This window comes from Gouania willdenowi, chromosome 9, assembly GCF_900634775.1.
Source record: "Gouania willdenowi chromosome 9, fGouWil2.1, whole genome shotgun sequence".
NCBI classification, from domain to species: Eukaryota; Metazoa; Chordata; class Actinopteri; order Blenniiformes; family Gobiesocidae; genus Gouania; species Gouania willdenowi.
In genome coordinates, this window is record NC_041052.1 from 33,750,550 (window position 1) to 33,772,259 (window position 21,710).

Consider the following 21,710-nt stretch of genomic DNA (forward strand, 5'->3'; position numbering starts at 1 on the left):
CTTAAAATAAAGACTAATAAACAAACACCTATGAAATCATGAGACAAAATGCACACTTAATCTTTGATATATGGGGAAAACTAATATATAAACAAGTACACAAAAACATATATCAAAAGACAAATGAAAACATTGAACAAAATATTAATTGAAGATCAAAAAAATTGTGCAGCTGTTATTTAATAAATTTACCTTTGTGGCATCCTGCATTGGCAAATTTAACCCTTTCTGGTCTACCTTTATCATCATTTTGAGAAAAAATATGGAAATATGAGTTTTGGTGCATATTGCCCAGCTCTATGTATCATCCCACCCCTAGTAGCTACATTGTGGGAATGTTTGTCAGTCTAAAGTCACTGGTTTTCAAACTTTTTTGGCTCAATACCAATTTGCCCATTTGTCCGACTACAAAATTTTGCTTGGAGAACTATTTAAAAAATCAATAGAATGAACGAGTGATAACACACATTTTAAAGAATCTCATTTTTAAATAAGTGGGAAAAAAACAGTATTTAGTTGCAGTGGTTCCCAACCTTTTTTTTTGGAACTTTAGAAATTGAGAATGTAATTGAATTTCAGGGGAAAAATAATAATTGTAATGTTAATTGTACTGGTAACCTTAATCGGAATTGAATTGTAATTGAACATTGAAAAATGTAATTGACCCCAACCCTGCATAAGGCTAACACTACACTGTCATTATCTGTCATTAGTATGAATAGGGTGTCATGAAGGCTGTCATTAAGTGTCGTTCACTAAATTATGACATCTTTGGAGCTATGTTGGCATTTTTGGGGTTAGGTGGGGGGATCTAGTGGGTTCAGGTATGATTAGGGTCAGGGTTAGGTGCATGGTCATATTTTCTCAACAAAACCCCCTGAACGGTTCTGGACCGTTAAGTTGGGAATAAGGAGTCAGGTTAGGGGTTAGGGTAACGAACAACACTTAATGACAGCCTTCATGACACCTTATTCATGCTAAAGACAGGTGTCATGTCATATTAATGACAGCATAATGTCCATTAACCAGCCAGATTAAACCCTGCCTCACCTTTAACTAGGATTCAATGTCATTCCAAAAAACTGGATCATTAGATGGATGTAAAAATCATTTTTCTCTTTCTTTTTTTTAATTTTCTATTACCACATCTTGAGAGGGAAAAGAGTTATTGATTGTAAGTCAGACAGTGCTTTTTGTCTCAAATATTTTTCCAAACAGTACACAGCAATGGCATCAAAGTCAGTGTCAAACTTATTGGCAAATAAGTGATGATGTTCCAGTAACCATGGTAGGTCTCCTGCTCCATACACACATATTCCTCTATTGTGTGTGCCTTCACATTTTGGGTACGCTGCCTCCAGCGAACCTTGAGGGCCTTCGTGCCACTGCCACTTTACTAGGCGTGCGTGTGAATTGAGATCTGTCATGTCATGTTTGACATGAGGCCACCTCGAACCAGGAATACCAGGCATTCTTTGGATAGTTGCCCACAGAAACTCATCAGGACTGTAGGTGTCTTTAGCCCATTCAATCAGAGTTTGTATTCGACTGTCTTCTAATACACTGCGGATGTAACCTCGGTTAACCACGATGTAGGCGCTTCCTGACAGAATTGGCAGATCAAAGGGAGGCTTCTCTTTTTTCTCACCTGTTTTCTGAGAAATGAAAAGAGGAAATGTGAAGGTGGTTTTGGCAAATAGAGCGAGAATATTTGCATTTCCTGAAGAAAATGCTAGTGTACTGCTTTATATGATAACCTAGTGTTAAGACTAAGCTAGCATTAGCTGAACATTAGCAATAAGGTTGAAAAAAGGATGAAATGGGTTTAAAAAAAAAAGAAAGAAAAGAAAGTTGAAAAAAGTTTAAATGGGTTAAAAATAAAATGTTGAAATGGGTTGGAAAAGATGGAAAAGAGTTGAAAAGTTGAAAAAAATTGTAATGGTTTAAAAAGTTGAAAAGGGTTGAAATGGGTTGAAGGTGAACAGACAGCTAAATATGTTGAATGGTTGAAATCAATTGAAGTTCAGAGTTGAAGGTTTCCAATGTTGAAAATGTGGATGAGAAAATGAAAAGTTAAACAGTTGAAAAAGTTCAAAAGTTAGAAAAAAGCTAAAACATAGCAGAATGGTCAGAAAATATTTAAACATTTTTACACCAAACTTGTTGAATCAGTTAAAGGGGACATATCATGCTAAATCCACTTTTTTAGCCCTTAAATGCATTTTGGTGTATATTTAGATTGTTTAGAAGCACAGAAAAGTTCAAATTAATCTCTTCAGGTGCTCCGTTGATTTCTTTATATTCTGTTTTGGTCATATTTTTCAATCTGTTTCGATTTTTCGATTCTCTATTACGTTTTTTGAACAATAACGTCAGCGGAACTGCCAAAATGTCACATATGTTGACCCATTATTGTCATATGTTAGCGCTGTGTGCTCATTTTAGATCCTTGATGATATGGCCTACGTGGTTTAATTTAAGTCTAAAGTTTTCATTATTCATCTCATTTTGCCGTTTTTGTCTCCGAAAAGACTGTATTAAAATGCATTTCGTGACGTTAGCTTGGCCCTAGCGTTAGCTCGGTGCTTGTGTTAGCTCACTTGTTAGGGTTCTGCAGGTTCATCATCATCATTTTCATCTCGCTCCGCCGGGTCAGACTCTGGCTCAAACATGTAAGGCTGGATGGACAAGTCTTCTGTTGTTGACATTGTGTAAATAACGTGTGAATAAACTTTTTCTGCGCCGCTACATAGCCATATCTCTTCTATCAAACTACAAAAATGGCCGAGCAGAGTGGAGTTGAACCTGGAGGGGGGGCGGGGTATGAAGTGTTTCATTTGCATTTAAAGAGACCGCACCAAAACGAGTTGCTCTTAGAAGCACATCAGAAAAGGGGTAGAAAAGGGGCCTGTGGAGCTATAATAATGAGGAATTCAGACCCAAGCAGTGCAGTTCCGCTTTATATAGACCACAACTGTATGATTTATATGTAAAAAGGAAGGATTTAAAACCATGATATGTCCCCTTTAAAAAATGAGGGAGGAGTAGGAGTAAGATGGAATGATAATATTAACCAGAATAAAGTTTAAGGATAACAATAGTGACACTAATGACACTAATTAGCAGAAATAAAAAAAATGAAACAAGTACCTTGGGATGCCCATCAACTATCTTGAAAACATTGTTCACCCTCTCCTTCTTTCCTTCACTCATTTTCTCCGATTCCAAGCTGTTCTCTCCTTTAAAGGAACGTAACATCCTCACAATCTCCAGGTTGGTTTTAAGAGGGAAATCTTGCCCACAAAGGTTGATGAAGTATTTCCACTTTATGCTGGAGTTATAGAGATCTGCCATACAGTTGAGATCAGCCTGGACTCGTGACCAAGAAGCATAGGTTACGCTCTCGGTCCGCTTTGCCAAAAAAATGTTTGGGAAACAGGAAGTAATGGCTTTGATGGCGGAGACCACAGAAACTGCCGATTTTTGGTCCACGTGAATACAATAAATATTATGAGGTGCGTAGATGGCCCGAAGCAGTCGTTCAAAGTTCTGCACCTGAAGGTGTTGATAAGAAAAGTTGTATTCATCTCATCTACAATGTTTACTACACGGCATACTTTTCCTCTGTTTACTTTTTGTCACATTTATTGCAAAATGTAGTCCATATCATCAACTGAATTTAGTTACTAAAAAAACTAAGGGGTCTATTCTCCCGTCTTCTCTCCTACGCGTATTCTCTGGTCCAGGTTGCTGACACGCCCACCGCGAGTAAGGAGGCAAAAAGCGCCTATGTGTGAATGATGGTGGGCTAAAGGAAAGGAGGCGGTGATGTCATTTTTTTGGGCTGTCTGGAAATCATGGAACATGGAATTTTGCCAACACTTGTAAATGTCATTGAAATCCGTGAAAATAATAAAGTTCACTTTTAATTTGAAACACCTTTGTTGATAAACAATGTAACAGGTTGGTTTGATCAGATCATTGATCAGATTATTGCAGTTAAAATCTTTCTCCTTGATCATCGTCATCATCATCACCGTCATCATCATCATCGCTGTAAAGCGTGACTGAGATAGATGCGCTGGAGATATGAGGAAATAACCCGGCCACAGAGCATCCTGCTTTAACAGAGGGATGTTTGCAGTGAAACAGAACTATTGGCTTCCATAACACCCAGTTTTATTTATTTATTTAGTTTGTTTTTTTTTACCTTGTCTGCACATGCTGTCAAAGGTCAACACTATAAGAAGTGCAATCTTTTTAAGACAGCAATGCATGTTTTGTCATTGCAATTAAATAAATGAATTTATTTTACTGCATAAATGTGACCATCACCAGCCCTCCCTAAGGAAGGGTAAGAAACACTTTATTAAAGGGAGAATATAAAAAGAGAGGGCAGTCTTACACCTGAGTGAGGGGGTGGGGTTGAATCACTGTGACCAACATGGACAGAAGTCTGCATCTGTCAGAGTTTTAATTAATCGCGCAGCAGCAGCTGAGTGATCACAGCTGCTGCTGCGCAACACACGAGTCTGTGTAGCTTCAAATGTAACTAAGTCCATATTTGTAGTGCAATATAGTTAGAAGCGCGTAACCGGAAAAGGACTTAAGCACATCGGAGAATGCGCGTAAAGCCAGATTTGAATGGGAACACCCACATTTCAGGGCTGCTTCACCCACAGTGCATAACTGGGATGAAGGCGCGCAGTGACTGACTTAAGTACAGGGGGAGAATAACGCGCAGCTAAAAACAGCGCCGCTGCACTGCTTTTTGGACCTACGCACATGGGAGAATAGAGCCCTAAATTATTAAAGATTTTACTCAATTAATACAGAAGTTCTCCAAAACATAATGACTCCATGTGCAATGTGTCATTTTACTTTCAAACACCACAATATCTAGTAGAGATTCTTACACATCCAGTAATAAACTGTAACGGATTACAGTTACTTATAATTTGTAATCTGATTACATAACACTGGTACATGTAACCCGTTACTCCCCAACACTGATGATCCATGCTGATATTGGGAAGATATTGATTTCGGCAAACTCTCCAGTCTACATTATTGTTATCGTATCGGAAGTGAAAACTCATTATCGGGACACCCCTTGATAGTGCACATTTATTAGAGAACACGCTTTAAAGACATTCCCTAGTAAATGTATTTAAAGCAGATGGGTAGAAGAACAGCAAGATCATACAGAACAGAAGTGTTTTCAAATTTGAATTTAGCTGCTTAAAAACTGTAAGAATCAGGAGAAATATCTGGTAACATTTTACTTGAAGTTTGAAACTTAAGGCTGACATTTCTTCTATCAATACTCTTGTTGTTTTTATGCTGTAAAGTGTCTTTGAGTGTAAATCAAATGTATTATTATTATTATTATTATTATTATTATTATTATTATTACGCTGTCATTATCTGGTGTAATTTTGAATAATGTGTAGAACTCTGGGGAACCACTTTTAAAACCATAATAAATTATTCATTAAATCAAAACTGATGAAATTTAAAGATACTGTGTTATTCTAAAATAACACAGATAATGTTCAAATTTAAAATAAATGCTCTTCCAGAAGGCGTTCATAAATACTTCTCACTACAGAGCAGCAAATACAGCCTCAGAGATCAATTTATGTTTATTTTACCAAAAGCAAGTTTAGAAGTAAGACGAAGATGTCTGTCTGTTCAAGGTGTTAATTTCTGAATTAATGTTGATATAGAAATAAAAATGAGTGACACATTATTTAATTTAAAAAGAAAATGTCACAATATATTTTAGAGAGTTATGTGAAGCAGTAGAAATATGTTTGTGTTCTTTGTTAAATGGTGTATATAAAATAAAGTACATGTGTATCTACACTATATATTTCTTTTCTTTTTTTGTACTTTGTTAAATGCTTGCATTTCTTTTGTGTGTATTATTGAGAAAGGTAATGAACATTATGATTTATGTTGGGCATTTAGGCATTTATGCTTTTGCCTGTTTCAGTCTTGTTATATATATATTTTTCAATTGTGATTTATGTTTGAATATTTATTTGTTAGACTAAAACAAACAAATAAACTGAAAATTATTATTATTATTATTATTAATAATAATAATAATAATAATAATAATAATAATAATAATAATAATAATAATAATAATAATAATAAATCCTACAAAAAAAGGACAAAAATAAAATAAAAAATGATGAAATTGTCTTCAGAACAACCTAAGAATGTTTGATCAGAGAGACAAGCTTTGATGTAAATTTTCTGTGTTCAAAACAGGAGACGGGACTTAGAAAAGCAAACTGCTTCTCTCGTCTCCTTTTTCGGCATGGACAAAAAGAAAAAAAAAACAAAAAAAGAGAATGTAACCATGTCAGAAATAAACTGAATAAAAAAAATTAAGATTAGCCTAAAGTTAGCATTAGCCTAATGCTAGCTTTAGCCTAACGTTAACATTAGCCTAGCATTAGCATTAGCATTAGCCTAATGTTAGCATTAACCTAGCATTAGCGGTAGGGCAAGGTAGGGTTAGCGTTAAGGTTAGGGTAACAAAGGGTTAGGAGTTAGGGTAACAATATTAACGTACAACACTTAATGACAGCCTTAATGACACGTTATTCATGCAAATAACAGGTGTCATGTCATAATAATGGCAGCGTAATGTCAGCCTTATGTATAAAACTTCAAGTAAAGTGTTACCAAACATATTTTGCAAGTGAAATTTGGAAAAACAAAGCATCTCGAATGACATACCTTGTGATGTACGATAATGGAAAAGGCCAAGGGAAAGTCCTCTTCTTCCTTGCTTAGCGGCATTGTTAAATACTTCCGTTTCAACTTGAATCTTCTGTAAATGCAAGCCTCTATTAGCCCAGATACCCTCAGGTAGTGAGTGTTTTTGATTCTTAAACATACAGTACCTGCAGTCTTGGGCCTCACTGGTGTAAAAGTCATCAGGGATCTGGATGCTCTTACGAAACTCCTTCGTGATGGTGAGTATTTTGGCCTGACGCACTGCTTCTTCGTCTCCCTGTAGAATGGCTGAACAGTTGCACGCCCTCTCCGGGCCACCATCGGCATCTGTATACTCCAACCAGTCGTAGTTGAGGATGTGGGTGGATCCATTGCCAGTATTCACTTTAATGATTAGGGAAAGTAACCCCAGTGATCCGACTATGACAGTGAGCTTTACTAGACATTGCAACCGGCACTTCCTGAACCACTGCATTATTCCAGGCGACCGTGGCTCAGGTGGAAGAGGGGTTGTCTTCTGATCCAGAGGTTGGGGGTTCAACCTCTGGATGTCTATGCGTCAAAGTGACCTTGAACAAGACACTGAACCCGAAGTTGCTCCCAATGGTCGACTAGTGCCTTGCATGGCAATTCAGTCCCATTGGCTTGTGAATGAGCTGATATTGTAAAGTGCTTTGAGACTACTTCAGTGTGGGGATATCAAGTCCATTTAACGTTTATTCTATTTGACTGTTTATTTTATTTACATTTATTATAGTTACAACCAGGGTTGGGGCCAATTATATTTGTAATCATGTAATTGATAATTTATTATAATTATGGTGTAATTATAATGGTAATTGTAATTGAAAAAAATCTGTTACCGTTGCTATCATATTTGAATTGTAATTGAGTTAGGATAATTGACTTTGTAATTGTAATCAGGGAAATTCTATACAAATTGTCAATTATAATTTGATTAAATGCAAAACAGTTCTATGACTTACACATACGTAGTTAACAATTATTCAAATGTGTTTCAGATCAATTTTTGCCACCACCTGTCAGTGAATTTTCACACCCATACAGGTAGTAATGATTAGAAGGGTTAGTGGGTTAGAGTTAAGATATGATATGTATTTTTTTTAAAAGGGACAATACAATTTCACAGAGTAACAATAATGTGAATGTTACTGACGTTTTGTACAGAGTTTATAGCTATTAATAAATTCCACGTCTTGTCCCTAGTTGAGCGTTTACATAAGATATTATAATAAATGCACTAAAATGTTAATGTAAAGATGTTAAAATGACATCGTACACTCATACAAAACCACAATACAATGTTATATGAATAAAAGTTGAATAAAAGTTTGTAAAATTGCAATTGAAATTTAGTAATTGACTTTAACGGGAAAAAAAATCATTTTAGCTTATTTGTAATTGGAAAAAATGCCAGTTACCATAATCATTATTGAATTCTAATTGAATGTGGATAATTGTAATTGTAATTGACTCCAACCCACAATGTTTAGGTGTTTTAATTATTTAGGAAGTATGATAATAATCGAAGAAAATATAAAAAGCACTACTTTATGTATTTTTTTAACCATCTTTTTTTATAGTCTTTAATAACTTACTGAGCGACCCTCACACTCACATTATTGATTCAAGCAAATTACTTCCTTCTTTCATTACAGAACCTGTAAAAAATAAAATAAAATAAAATCAGAGTCAGAATTAGAAGTACTATATTTATCCCAGGGGGAAATTACTTGTGTTTCAGCGGCTCAAGAAATAGTACAAATAAAAAGAATAAACATGAAAGAGTTCATCACTGAAGTATGTGACAATCTTTGTCAGTAAATTGTACTCAAGTACAAGTAAGTCCTACATAAAATACTCAAGTACACGTAAAAAGTAGTTCAATTAAATATTCCACAAAGTAAAAGTTACTAGTTACTTTCACCCCTCGTGTTTTTTTTTGGTACATACAGTAAACATCTCAGGTATAAACTTAAAAAGGAAGAGACCAAATCTTGTACGATTGGAACTTAATTTATTTTCCTCAAAGGTATCTGTATAGAATAAATTGTTTGACAAAATGTACAATTATTTTTAAAATAAAATAACACCAATTAATTCAATTGAAAATAAAGCAAATTCTCAGGCTCGAAGTATAGCTACGTTTATGAACTCTAAAACAGTGCCATGTGAAATGTGCCATGTGGTTAACAACACAATAGGTAGACACCACAACCTGAACCCTAGAACGTAGCTGGATGTTGATCAGAAATGGCACGACTAACAACATTAGGATTATATACAATGTGAGAGACCATTAAATGGAAATTTAAAAAGTTATTGCAAAAAAATATTATTTACTCACTAAAAATTGAGTCAGGAATTGTAATGAATTACTTTACTTCTTTTAAAACATACTTAAGTACAAGTAAAATTGCGTATTTAGAAATATACTCAAAATATTCTCAAAAAAGTACCCATAAAAGCAACTCAATTATAGTAACTTGAGTTCTTGTAATCCATTACTTTCACCTGTACAAAACCAGAGGTGACAAGTAACGAAGTACAAACACTTTGTTACTGTACCTAAGTAGTTTTTTTCTTTATTTGAGTATTTTTTTTGAGACTTTTTACTTTTACTTCTTACTTTTTCAAACAAATATCTGTACTTTCTACTCCTTACATTTTAAAAATGAGCTTGTTACTTTCAGTCCTTCGAAGATGAAGTCACAACGTAAAAAGACGTAACTGGCACTGAGCTGCAGAAGCCGCGCCTCCAGAAAACTCTCTGCCGTGATTAACATGTAAACAGACATGGCCACAAAGGTGAGCATGTCAGCGTCCTTCGCTTCCGCACACTGGTTCCACCTGTCTGTTAGCTGATCTGTTCGTGTGTTTCTGTTGGCTGAACCACAGACACGAATACGTGCTGAACAAAGACAGCTACAATTTGATAGAATTACGGTTCAAAACAAACAGCGCACACCGTCACAAACACTAGACAACACACTCCCCATGGCTGAAGCACCGGACCCGAGCGGTGAGTTTGCCGCAGCGTCGACCGTCAGTGGCATCACTAATTTTGCTCAAAAAAACGAACTCCAAAAGTCACATTTGGAACTATTTTGGCTTTAAACAAGGTAGAGACGGTAAAGTGGAGCTTCCATCAAGTTATAGAAGCCAAAGGAGGGAACACATCTAACCTCATAAAACACCTGCCGTGTCGTCACACACATTTATATCTAATAACAGGTTAGTACGCACTGTTTATGTTCTCATTGGCTAATATTAGTTAAAGGATGTCAAAATAGCTCAGTGGTAGAGTGGGTTGTCCAGTGACTGAAGGGTTGGGGGTTTAAATCCCGCTCTAACCGAGTCATTGTCGTTGTGTCCTTGGGCAAGGCACTTTACCCACATTGCCTTGTATGAGTGAGTATGAATTGTGCATGTATGTTGGTGGTGGACAGAGGGACCGTAGGTGCAAAATGGCAGCCACGCCTCTGTCAGTCTGCCCCAGGGCAGCTGTGGCTACATTGTAGCTTACCACCACTGGTATGACTGTGTGAGTGACTGGTGTGAATGAATAATGGTTTCTGTTACACGCTTTGAGTCTCCTCGAAGAATGCGCTATATAGATCCAAGCCATTATTATTATTATTATAAAGCACCTACAAAATGCATAAAAATATAGTTTTCACAGGGAATCAGTTCCTGTTTATTGTATTTGTCCTCTATGGTTCATTATGTTGGAGAACAAACATGATTGTCAAATAGATTGTTTAAAAGGAGATTATTTATATAGTTAAATGTGCAAAGGAAACTGAATGAATTTAATTTCAACCATATAAATATAAAAACTTTTATTTGTTTTTTATTGCTTGTATGCTTTTGTACATGTACTCTTATCATGGACCAAACAACACTATAAGTAATGAATAAGTATTTATAACTTGTACAAATATATTGGCAACTTCTATCAAATTTTATTATTTCAAATTTTATTATTTCATAGCCACTGTGGTTTTTTTTGGCACTTAAAATATTTGTATAATCTGTACGTTATATTATGAATTGTATTTTTTCAAATTAATTTGGGAAAACTGTAATGAAAACTTTTTATCACTAGGGGGGCATTACCACCAAAACCCCATGTACTTTTTTAGTTTTACTCAAGTAAGGGAGCAACTTCAATACTTTTACCAGAGTCATTTTTTATTGAAGTATTTATACTTTTACTTGAGTACTGAAAACTAGTACCTTTACCACCTCTGAAGATACTGTTGTATTAGGAGGAACAGGAACTCAAAGAATTCGTAAAAACCTCACATGAGTCGTACTTCCACCCTGAAAGACAAACAGAGGCCCTTCCTAATGTGATTAAGTACCAACCCTTTCATTGCCTTACCAAACACATTAAGCATTGAAAAAGTCTTCACCAGAACAATTACATGTAGAAAATTCTACCGTTGTTGTAAGACCACCTACGAATAGGGGATCCTTAACAGAAATTTTCAAGCTTAAAGGTTCTTTTTTAAAAGATGTATTGCTTTAAATTGGAAAAATATGAACAGACCTAGTGCCTCCCAATGGTTAAAACAAATGTTGTCTAGCTTACTTTTGGAAATGATAACATACATTTAGAAGTCAAAGCAATATATAATCCAAAAAAATTGGGGACCCTTTTTTGACTTCGATGTTCCTGACTTCTTAACTAATTTTTGAATCTCTTGCAGTTTTGCATAATATGTAGATATGTCTATTTCCTAAATTCTTAGAGAAACTATGTTCTTGAAAGGCCTTGTGTGTCTTTTTTTGTTTTGTTATTTGTTTTGTTTTTATGGGGGGGGTTCTAATCAACTGTTCCAGAAATATATACATTTAGACTACTTGCTTGAAACTGTAAGGGATTGGCAGAGGTGAAAGTAATGGATTACAAATACTGACAAATTACTGAAATTTAGTTCCTTAATGGGGTAATTGTATTTAATTTTTATTTATTTTTTTAGTATATTTCTGAATTAGTAATGTTAGTTGTACTTAAGTACCTTTTTAAAGAAGTAAAGTAATTAGTTACATTTCTACACCCAACTGTTACTGAGTATATTATTGGTTTTTTTAATTCCATGGTCTCTTCATAAACTGAGATTTTTTTTTTTTTTTTAATTGAATTTATTGGTGTTATTCTATTTAAAAAATAATTTTATATTTGCACAACACTTTTATTTTATACAGATGTCTTTGTGGACTATAATCGATGTTCCAATTGTGCAAGATTTAGTCTCTTCCTTTTTGGGCCTACATATGTTAAGAAGTGAGATGACTTCTTACGGCGCTAACTTCCAGGATTTAATCATTGTGTGCTGGACTACAAAGCTGGCTAAAGTTTTACTGATCTAAATCACCATGGTTACTTTTTATATACAGTACATATCATAAATACTCTCACGCTTTTACACATTAACAGTGTCAGCTGCTTCCTGCCTGACTTCTTTCATTCCTGCCTTTTCTGTATCAACAGTGTTGTTTTTGGTCTGAATTATGGATTTTAATTATTATTCATCATTTTAAACTCAAGCAACACCTAACCTGGTCAGGACCAAGTTATGAAGTGGATCAGATCTGAGCGAGTATAAAAGCTCCGCCTTTTGGTGCACTGCACTAACACTGTTGCTCTTTGCTGTCATCATGGATTTAAATTCATTACATTTGTTTAAGATAATAAGCAGTTCATTGTAAAGACGGTCGCTTTGCCAGGTTCTCCATTGATTGGTTCGACGCTGCAATCTCCACCCCATGTACCGAGGCTGAAAACACTTGGCTTGAATTAGCGTGTTGTTCGTAAGACAGCTTCTCTCTGACAGGAAATGTTTGGTTAGTTGAAGCGTACTAATGGAGATTAATCCAAGTTATAATTATCTAGATTCATAAGTTTCTACATGAGATGTTTCCTGTATGCAAGGGAACCTTGGCATGATTTATTACCAAAAATAAATGTGGGGGGTGAAAGTAACTACTAACTTTTGCTATGAATACTATTTAATTTAGCTACTTTTTACTTGTACTTGTAAAAAACACAAGACGACTACAAATATATGCAAAGATAGAAAAACACACAAAATGACAACAATGATACACAAAAATTACTTGCTTACACAAAATGAGTCCCAAAACACACAAGATGACTACAAGTATTCATAAAAAGTAAACAAAAACATTTGAATATGTATCAAGATTAAATGCAGACATTGTTTTCTTTCAAGAAACTCACTTACTTCATTCAGAAGAAAAATCTCTGACAGACTCAAATTTTAACAAAATATATAATTCGTGTTTCAATTCCAGGCAAAGAGGAGTCTCGGTTCTTTTCAACAAAAGGTTGCTCTTTAACATAATCAACTCCACCATAGACCCAGAGGGTAGATATATTATTATCAAAGTGGTAATCTATAATAAATGTTTCACAATTCTAACCCTCTATGCCCCCAATAACGACGACCCTGAACTCTTCCAGAGACTTTTTTCGGAGCTATCGGACCTATCTGCAGATTCATCTGTAATCATCGGAGGTGACTTCAATCTGACACTCAACACATCATTAGACAGATCCAGTAAGTGCCCAAATACAAAACCGTCTCGATCTGCTAAAGTATTAATGAATTACATGGATGATCTTGGAATAGGTGACGTATGGAGACTGAACAATCCAACTAAAAAAGAATACACTTTCTTCTCCCCTGTGCATAAATCCTTCTCCCGAATTGACTTTTTTCTCTCAAATAAATCCATTGCACATAAGATTTCCTCTAAAATACATCCTATAATCATTAGCGATCATGCCCCAATATCCCTCACCCTGAAGTGTGACTCTAATCAGAAATTATCCTCTCTGTGGCGCTTTAATACTTCATTACTTAATGACAGTGAATTTGGTAAAATGATAAGAAAAGAATGGGAGGACTTTCTATTAACAAACGATTCTCTGGAAGTGTCACCGTCCTTACTCTGGGAAACCGGCAAGGCTGTCATCAGAGGGAAGATTATATCATACTCTTCTTATAAGAAAAAACAGGAACAGATAGCAGAAAAAACGATTGAAGAAAAAATTAAGAAACTTACGGAAGAATACGCAGCTAACCCGTCTGAACTTTTATGGAAAAAAACTCCAAAATACAAAACTTAATCTGGACATAATTTTATCTAAAAAAACGGATTTTATTTTACAGCAATTACGGTACAAAAACTTCGACTACAATAATAAATCAGGCAAATATTTAGCAAATCAGCTTAAACACAACAAAAAAAACTATTTCATAGCGGCAATTTCTGATAATTCAGGTCAAACTTTAAACTTACCTCAGGACATTTCACTGATTAACACAGACATAAAAATTATTTCCAAAGCACTCACTTCCAGGTTAGAGAAAGTCGTACAGTCAATTATATACCAAGACCAGACAGGATTTATTAAAAATAGACACTCCACAGACAATGTTAGAAGACTGTTTAATTTGATCAACATGGCACAGAACTCTAAAAAGAAAACAATAATCTTGTCACTAGACGCAGAAAAAGCATTTGATAGAGTCAACTGGTCATTCCTCCTTGCTGTCCTTGGCAAATTTGGCTTTGGAGATTCATTCATACAATGGATCTCCACCCTATACTCTAAACCTAAGGCCTCAGTAACCACAAACAAAATAACATCCCAAAGCTTCACACTGCAGAGGGGAACGAGACAAGGTTGCCCACTCTCACCTTTGCTTTTTGCAATATTTGTTGAACCTCTCGCAGCAGCTGTTCGTCAGAACTCTGTTATTAAAGGAATCCACTCATCCATCTCAGAACACAAAATTAATCTTTATGCGGATGATATTTTACTCTATTTGGAAGAACCCCAATCCTCATTAGAAGAATTATTTAAACTAATAAACAGCTTCTCTAAACTATCAGACTATTCCATTAACTGGTCAAAATCATCAATCCTTCCTTTAACGAAAAATTCATGGAACCCAGCAACCCAAAACCCACAGTACCCCTCCCCCACAAATATAATTAAATATCTCGGCTTAAATATATCACCAAACCTAAATGAATTAATTAAACTGAACCTAGACCCTCTGTTGGATAAAGTAACAGAAGACCTGCGGAGATGGAACAATCTCCCCATCTCACTCCTTGGCAGAATAGCCTCAGTTAAAATGAAAATCTTACCTAAATTAAACTATCTGTTCTCTATGATCCCACTGAAACCACCAACGCAATGGTTCAAAAGATTAGATTCTGCAATTACAAAATTCTATGCTAGGAATAAAAAACCCAAAATAAGCCTTTCAACTCTTCAAAAAAATAAAAGCGAGGGAGGGTTGGAAGCCCCTAGTTTCACGCATTATTACCTAGAAAACCAAATTCTATATTTAACTTAATGGCTAAAACCAAAAGAATACCACAACACCTGGCTAGAAATAGAACAGCTAGACTGCAAACATATTAAACTCTCTGATCTCCCTTTTATCACTGTGACCCTCAAACGTCATAACTGCTTTAAAAACCCACTGATTGCCTCCACCCTGACTGCGTGGTGGAAAGCCCTGGACATTACAAATGTTCAATTAAAAACTAACATGCTGTCTCCAATCTGGCACAACCCTGACTTTAGAAACAGAAAAACACCGCTCTATCTAAAAACATGGGAAGATAGCGGAAATATTCATCTCCAAGAACTCTCCGAAAATGATAAGCTCAGGACATATAACAATCTAACCCAAACATTTAATATAAATAAAAGTAATTTTCTTCAATACCTACAAGTAACAGAGACAATTAAGAAAAATACGGCAATAGATTTAATCACCTTGCAACCTCCAGAACTGGCCATATATATGAAAAATATCTCAACAAAAACAAAAAAACTCTCAAAAATATACAGAGCACTCTTGAACACTAACTCTAATTACTTGCCAATCGCTAAATGGGAAGCTGAACTCTCAATCACCACGAACACCGATTTCTGGACAGAAATTTGTTGCAATACCTTTAAGATGACTAAAAACACAAATCTTCAGCTAATTCAATACAAGGTCCTCCACAGATCCCACATTACCCAACAGAAAATGTATAAAATGGGCTTCTCCCCAACAGACATCTTCTCTCAGTGCACCCAGGGAACAGCTGATTCATATTTACATGCTGTATGGCTTTGTTCGCCAGTTCAACAGTTTTGGTTTCTAATCACTGAAAAACTGTCCTCCATTTTGGACTACAGGATTCCTCTATCTCCAAATCTATGTCTGTTAGGAGACCTGACTATTCTTGATATTCCAGCAAACCAATCACTATCCATCCTTGCGGCACTTGCCATAGCAAAAAAAACAATATTAGTGAATTGGAAAGATAAAAAATCCTTAAACATAAACCAATGGCAAAATCTCCTCAGAGAATTTATTTCCATGGAAAAGATGTCTGCTCTCAGAAAAAATAAAATAACCTGCTTTGAGGAGCGTTGGACTCCTTTTCTAATTGCATTGAATCTTGATTTTTCTTTCTTAGCCTGATGATCTAGCCTGCAAGCAACTGCCAGCACCACTCTTTACTAACACACTGATCTAACTGTAGTCCTGGACCTCCATGGGCTTGTGGGGTGGCCTTGACCTGGGTGGCTTGAGTGGGTTGCTGGGGTGTTTTGGGTGCCTCTGTGGGGGCGTGCGTCCCTTTCGGGTGCTCTTCTGGTCCCTGGGCGGTTTGGTGTTGCTCTCCTGCCCCCTTCGTCCAAATCTGGGTGGCCCTTGGTGCCGGGGGCCTGCGTGTCTCTCTGCCACTCTTTCCTCTTGCTCTCTGTCCCCCTGTCTCGTCCTCCCCCCCTCCTCCGCCTTTGCTTGGCGCCGGCTCTCCCGTTGGGTTTGGCGTGGGGGGCTCCTGTCGGCCCGGGGTGCTGGTGGGGGGGCTGTGGCCTTCGCTTGGGGGGCGGGCATTGCTGCGCTGGGTGGGTGGCTCGGGGGTTGGCTCGTCTGGGGGCCTGGGGTGGTGGGGTTCGTGGCTTCGGGACGGGGGGGTCCGGGATGGTGGTGGCTGCTCTTGGGGGCGGCACTTGCGTCCTGGGTTGTTGGGTGGCGGGGTGGTGCGGTGGGTTGCTCCGCCGGCCGGTCTGGGCATCTTGGCCTGGTTCCGCATCGCGCGGGCGGCATCAAGGAAAGGCGATCTGGCGCGCTCTGGGGTGCTTGGTCGGTGCGCCTGGGGGCCGGCGGGGCAGCTTGCAGCATCCCCTTGGTGCCCTCGGCGACTATGGGCGTGGTTGTCGTCCCTGGGGGCGCTGCTCTCGGTGCTGCTTCCGTTGCGGGTCCTTCTGGCCTGGGGTCCGGACCCTGCTGGCTCTGGGCCCACCGGCGGATGCCCACCGGCTGCCCGTTCCGCGCGGCTCTGGCCGTCTGCTGGGCGGGGGCCTTGGCTCCTCTGCTGGGGGCTCGGGCGGGGGGCTCTCTGGGCCCTTCCCTTGGGGGGTTGGGTGCTTGGGGCAGTTCCTGGGCTTGCAGTAGCGTTTTTTTTTTTTTTTTTGCACATATGCTGGTATAGGAAGAACAGTCTATTCTTCCCCACCTTTTCTATTTCCTGCCTTGAGTCTCTCCTCCCTGCTCCCTTTCCCCTCCCCTTCCCCCTCCCCCTCCACTTAGGTGTAACACTGCTCTCCCTTTTTATATCCTCCCTCTAATAAAAGACTTCTTACCCTTCCTTAGGGAGGGCTGGTGATGGTCACAATTAAGCAATAAAATAAATCAATGTATTTTATTGCAATAACAAAATATGCATTGCTGTCTCATATTGATTGCACTTCCTGTGGTGTTGACCTTTGACAGCATGTGCAGACAAGAAAAAAAAAAAAAGTAAACAAAAACATACTAAATAATAACAAAATATAAAAAACACTAAAAACAACAACAAAAATACACAAACCCTTTGTTCTTTCCTGCATTAAGCCCTGAAGTGGTGGATGTCCGATTTCATCTATAGATTATATATTCTAAACAAAACTTACATGTTTTATGAGTCTGTAATTATATCCACATGGAACTGTTTTAGAGTTCATAAATGTAGTTGTAAAAAAAAAAATTGAATTGAATTTATTGGTGTTATTTCATTTTAAAAATAATTGTACATTTTGACAAACCTTTTATTTTATACAGATGCCTTTGTGGAAAATAGATTAAGCTCAAATTGTGCAAGATTTGGTCTCTTCCTTTTTAAATTTATACATGAGGGGGGTAAACTACGCATCTAGATTGGATTAATCTCTGTTCGCTGGCTTGAACTAACCGAACATTCCTTCTCAGAAACAAACTGTACTACAAAGGTCCATCACCTATGATCAAAACACGCTAATTTAATCCATGATTACAGCCTCGTTACGTGCGCGTGTACATGAAAGGTCTGACCAATCAATGGAGAGAACTGTCGGACTGAGCGTCTTTACAATGAATGGAGGAACAGCTTAACATCTTAAACAAATATAATGAATATAAATCCATGATGACAGTGAAGAGCAACAGTGTTAGTGCAGCGCACAGCAGGAGGCGGAGCTTTTATACTCGCTCAGATCTGATCCACTTCATTACTTGGTACCGACCAGGTTGCTGAAGTTTAAAATGATGAATAATTCAAATCCATAATTCAGACCAAAGACAACCCTGTTATTACAGAAAAGGCAGGAATGAGAGAACTCAGACAGGAAGCTGCTGACACTGTGAATGCGTAAAAACGCGAGATTATTTATTAAATTTATCAATTGGAAAAGCACACAAAATGACAACAATGATACACAAAAATGACTTCAAAAATAAATAAAAAAAATACACAAAATGAGTCCAAAACACACATGATGACTACAAGTATACATAAAAAGTAAAGAAAAACATACTAAATGACAACAAAAAATATTTAAAAAATTACTCTTGAAAGACAAAACAAAGACAAAAAATAAAAAATGAACAAAAAAATTCGAAAAATACACAAAATATCAATTTATTTTATTACCAAAATTAAACATTGGGGCTGAAAGTAACTAGAAACTTTTACTTTGTGTAATATTTAATCAAGCTACTTTTTACTTGTACTTCAGTATTTTATGTATGACTTACTTGAGCTTGTACTTGAGTACAATTTCAATCAATTGACAGTACTTGTACATGAGTAGCACACATCGTAACCAGATTGGTTTCAACATAACTAAATCTATCTCTAACACACACTGATTTAGAACACACACACTTCCTATTTTGACTGTTAGCTTTCATTTTAGCCAAAAAGCAGTGTCTAGTGTGTTACTGAGGGCACTTCAACACAGACGCTGACTTCAGGAATCAAACCTCAACCAAAACATCACCATTGTTGGCTTTAAGCTTTAATTTTATCTCACAAATTATGATTGATATATGGTTTGCAATTGGTCATAGATTGAATAAAAGTCATCAAATATGATTGAAGATAAATGTAAGTACTGTTTGTATAGTTTGAAATAAGTTAACTTCATAATAATATGTCTTTTGGCATACATTTTGATTAAGCAACTGTTGTAAAGTCAAACATAAATGTTCTTACCTGTTAGGTGACACACAGATGTTGGTTCTAAGTCCTTTATCTCTTATCATGTTGGGAGGTGTGGTTCTGGCAGCTCTTCCCAAGCAGAGGGTAGTGGGAGGGTCAATAAGCAGGGGAATTTACAATATCTCTGTGATTCGCAAGCACCACACCATGTGACAACAAAGGTGCAGAGATAACACATTTCCTCCAAAATAATTATTTTTTTGCTTCATTCCCAAAATCAGAGAACATGAAATGTGACCATTCAGCAATGATTCAACAGACATCACTGATAAAAATATAAAAGTGCATTATATTGATTGGCGATTCTCAACTGGTGGGTCGGGACCCAAAAGTGGGTCGCGGACGTGTACTGTGTGGGTCACGGACAGCTGGTGAAAAATAAATAATATTTAAAGTCTCTCATGTTGGACTCATGCCTTTTATTTTGAAAGAAACGGTTCAGAATCTCAAAGTTCAAATAGTTAATCGACTGAAATTGTGCACTTTAAAACAACTGGAACTTGTGCAGAATTTTTCTATATACAGTAAACTAAGAAAAAAAAGGAATTCCAGATAAAATGTACAACAGGTCAGGAGTGATCCACGTTTGAGAGAAAAAATAGTACTACTATTGGCGTTTTTGGCTCTTACTATTACTACTAGTGGCGTTTTTGGCTCCTGCTTGTAGCACTCGAGGCAATTTTGGCTCTTAGTAGTAGCACTAGTAGCTTTGATTAGCAGATGATAGTGCGTGATGTCTGCCGCCACCTTCTGGTAATATTTATTTGTGCAAAAAGTGTAAAAAGCACACAGAACCCCTGCAGATGTACTTGAAAAATTATGATATTATGAAATTATGCATAACAATCTGTCTGTCTGTCTTAATGTGGATGTTGTTAAAAAAAAGATTAAAATGCTTCAGCTGTAGGCTGTGTCTGGGGTAAGAAAATGTTAGTTAGGTTCCACTGAAAACTCAATATTTTATTTCACACTGTCTGTAATAAATAACACAGTTGTTTTTACAATCACAATAGTTTACATTACAATTCTGCTATGATAACAATTATAATTACATTTTAGAAACAATATGATTAAAAAAGGAGCATGGTTGAATATTGATTTTCAAGTCATCATAATAGGCTAACAATTGAAAACTATTATTCCATCCATTTTCAGACCCACTTGTTCCTGTTTTTTCAGGGTCGCGGGGGTCTGTCGATGCCAATCTCTGGCTCTCATTGGGCGCTGGGCGGGGGTACACCCTGGACAGGGCGCCAGTCCATCGCAGGGCAACAATTGAAAACGAATTCATTTTAAATAAAATATATATTTTGTATTATAATATGTTACTTAAAAGAAGACATTGTTTGGTTTATTTCCAATTCACATGAAAACATGTCATTTAAAATAACACAAAATCAAATTGATCCTATTGTTAAAAAAAACAAAGAAAAAATGTTTCAAAAAGTTTACATTTTTACATATATACCTGTATATTTCAGTGACATGTTATTGTTTTATTTCCCACAAATACTGCAAGGAATAGTAATCATTAGTGATTGTTAGAACAAATAAAACAAGGTTTACTGGACTAGAGGTGAAAACTTTTCTGTAATATGAATACAAATGTAACATCGGATGAGCATCATAAAATTCTAAAAAAACAATTGCTGGTATAACTCAAGGTACTATTCAGAGCTGGCCCTTTAAAACTGGCAAAAACACTGGTTTGACACTGACCAATTAAAACCCTTGTCCCGCCTGCCTCATATAATGCAGTCCACTAGTGGCACTAGTACTACTAGTGGACTGCATGTTGACTAGGGTGGGAACCTCTGGGTACCTCACGATACGATACGCGATACAAAGCTCACGATATGACAATACTGCGATTATCGATATATTGGTCAGAAATCAATCTACGATAATCTATGACATAACAAGAAAAAAAAGATTACAATTTTACAATTTTTATTTTATATTTCTGAAAGACAATAAATTGAAAAAGTGTCCTATGAACAGTGACACTACAACATTTCTGTAAATAAGTGTCAACATACCAATGTAAACGAGTAAGTATCTCCAATAGTGCTTTCTGTAAACAAAAATAGGGTCTTTCTTACCAGTGACACCATTATAGTGCAATATTCCAGTAAACAACACATTGGTTCCTTCAACAAACAGTGACAACATTTATGTGAAGACGTACCTGCACATTTTAGTGAAAAAGCAGAAAAGGTTCTGAAAAAAAAAAAAAAAAAAAAAAAATCGATACTTGGCGGGAGCATATCGATAATCAATCATGTGGAAAAATATCGCTAAATATCGCAGTACCGAGATATCGTCACATTCCTAATGTTGACCTTTACAAGTTAACTAGT

General features: G+C 36.6%; 1 protein-coding gene and 1 long non-coding RNA gene across 2 annotated transcripts; both read right to left on the bottom strand.

Annotated features, from left to right (window-relative positions):
* Positions 1-480: 480 nt before the first annotated feature.
* LOC114470390 (beta-1,3-galactosyl-O-glycosyl-glycoprotein beta-1,6-N-acetylglucosaminyltransferase-like) lies at positions 481-7,442 on the bottom strand. The gene is made up of 4 exons (XM_028458576.1): positions 6,924-7,442; positions 6,757-6,850; positions 3,151-3,555; positions 481-1,655 (listed from the first exon to the last, which is right to left on the bottom strand). The coding sequence occupies exons 1-4, from the start codon at positions 7,229-7,231 to the stop codon at positions 1,140-1,142; spliced, it is 1,323 nt and encodes a 440-aa protein (XP_028314377.1). The 5' UTR covers positions 7,232-7,442; the 3' UTR covers positions 481-1,139.
* Positions 7,443-8,342: 900 nt separating this feature from the next.
* Positions 8,343-19,423, bottom strand: LOC114470391 (uncharacterized). The gene is made up of 2 exons (XR_003674868.1): positions 19,345-19,423; positions 8,343-8,438 (listed from the first exon to the last, which is right to left on the bottom strand). It is a non-coding gene; the product is annotated as an uncharacterized LOC114470391 (long non-coding RNA).
* Between the last annotated feature and the right edge of the window lie 2,287 nt (positions 19,424-21,710).